Below are 1,588 nucleotides of genomic sequence, written 5' to 3'. Positions count from 1 at the left end.
GGGCAGCGGGAAGGCATGAGTATCAGCCAGGCCGCTGCCCGTGCAGGCAGATCAAGAAAGCCGGATGCGGCGGCAATTAAGTCCATATGAACATCCGTTTTGTTTNCCGATGCGGCATCGCCCTCTCTCGATCAGTACGGCATGGAAATCCATGTCTCCGCCCCCTCTTTCGCTTCACCCTCTCCTCCAGGCGTGTGCAGCGGCTTTCACTTCAGCCCATCCACACGCAACGAAAGCACCACAGAAGGCAGCGAGAAAGAGCCTCGGCACCTTTGCGGTGCTGTATGCGATCCATGTGAACGCGCGCGTACACATTCCCCGGTGCTGGCCCATGCCGCCTTGCACGCTGATCCCTCTCGCCCCTCACCAACGCCACCACCCTCACGCCAAAGATCACTCCAGCCCAGGCGGCACCGCACAAATCCTCAGCATGTGGGAAAAAGAAGAGGGAGGCGGAAAAAACAGAAAGCGCGCAGCGGCGACAACCGCAACGCGTGCACACGCGCACAACACTCGAACGCCCCCGCCGGCGAACGCGCGCATCGTAAGCACGCTCGCTAGTCCTTGTCCTCCTCCACCACGGCGAATGCCTCGCTGCTCTCGCCGGCAGCAGTTTCAGTTATCTCAGCAGACGCCTCCTGGTCGACCGGATCAACGCGCTTCACCACTGACACTGTTGGTGCGATCGCCGCAGCCGAAGCAGCCGTAGGGCGGATAGAGCAAGACCGCAGGGCAGTGGTCATGCGATCTATATCGCGCGTCAGCTCACTGTTCTTGTCGATGATGCCTTGCATCTGCTTGTTCGCCTTGGCCATGTCGACCTTCCACTTCTCCGTCATGCTGCGCACAATCTCCACCATCTCATCCGTCTGCTGCTTCACCGATGCCTTCGTAGCCTCGCACTTGCGGCGGATGGAGCGGCGCGTCCAGGCAATCCAGTACCACATCACGATAAAGATGACAACGCACGCGGCGGGCACGTTGTACTCCTCCCTCCATTGACTCTGAACAAGCTTCGTGGCATGCGTGTGCATCGCATTGAAGTCGCGCTTCTTCACTGCGTCCATGACCTCGTCCGCAGGGAAGCGGTACGCGTTCAACTTTGCAGAATTCTGTGCCGCGCTGCTGCCGTTCACCGCATCCGGAGTCTCGACGGAGGCGCTAGTATCCGCCTTCGTCGGCTCTCCAGTGGCATTCGCAGCAGGCGCAGCAGCTGCAGCTGCATCCTTGCCACTGGTCGACTGCCACCGCGCCACCGTCATCCATGGCACCGAGCACGAAGTCCTTCGCATCGAGCGCCACATCTTTGCCCACTTCCCAATTACTGTTTAGAGAGAAATGTGAGGTTGCGTGAGTTGTGTGCCACGATTTGTTTTGGGACCTCGACGGCGTCGGCGTGCTTCCGAGCGCCTGCGACACTACCTGGATGTGGCTGCTGAGACTCTTCGGTTGTCGGGATACTCGAGAGTGGAAACACAGTGGCAGTGTGGAGGGTAGAGATGGGGGGAGGTGACGGTGGTACAGGAATACATTGAACTACACCAGCAGATGCGCGTCCGTGTAGTCATAGAAGAGAAGGTGCACTCGG

The 1,588-nt window shown here is 59.5% G+C and overlaps 1 protein-coding gene across 1 annotated transcript; it reads right to left on the bottom strand.

Annotated features, from left to right (window-relative positions):
• Positions 1 to 557: 557 nt before the first annotated feature.
• LmxM_30_3040a_1 (uncharacterized protein) lies at positions 558 to 1,304 on the bottom strand (the record flags this gene model as incomplete). Its single annotated transcript, XM_003886453.1, has 1 exon — positions 558 to 1,304. The coding sequence occupies one exon, from the start codon at positions 1,302 to 1,304 to the stop codon at positions 558 to 560; it is 747 nt and encodes a 248-aa protein (XP_003886502.1).
• Between the last annotated feature and the right edge of the window lie 284 nt (positions 1,305 to 1,588).

The sequence above is a fragment of the Leishmania mexicana genome, contig 81, assembly GCF_000234665.1.
Source record: "Leishmania mexicana MHOM/GT/2001/U1103 WGS CADB00000000 data, contig 81, whole genome shotgun sequence".
Lineage (NCBI taxonomy): Eukaryota > Euglenozoa > Kinetoplastea > Trypanosomatida > Trypanosomatidae > Leishmania > Leishmania mexicana.
Note: the sequence above shows the minus strand (reverse complement) of the source record. Positions and strands in the feature narration are given on the sequence as shown.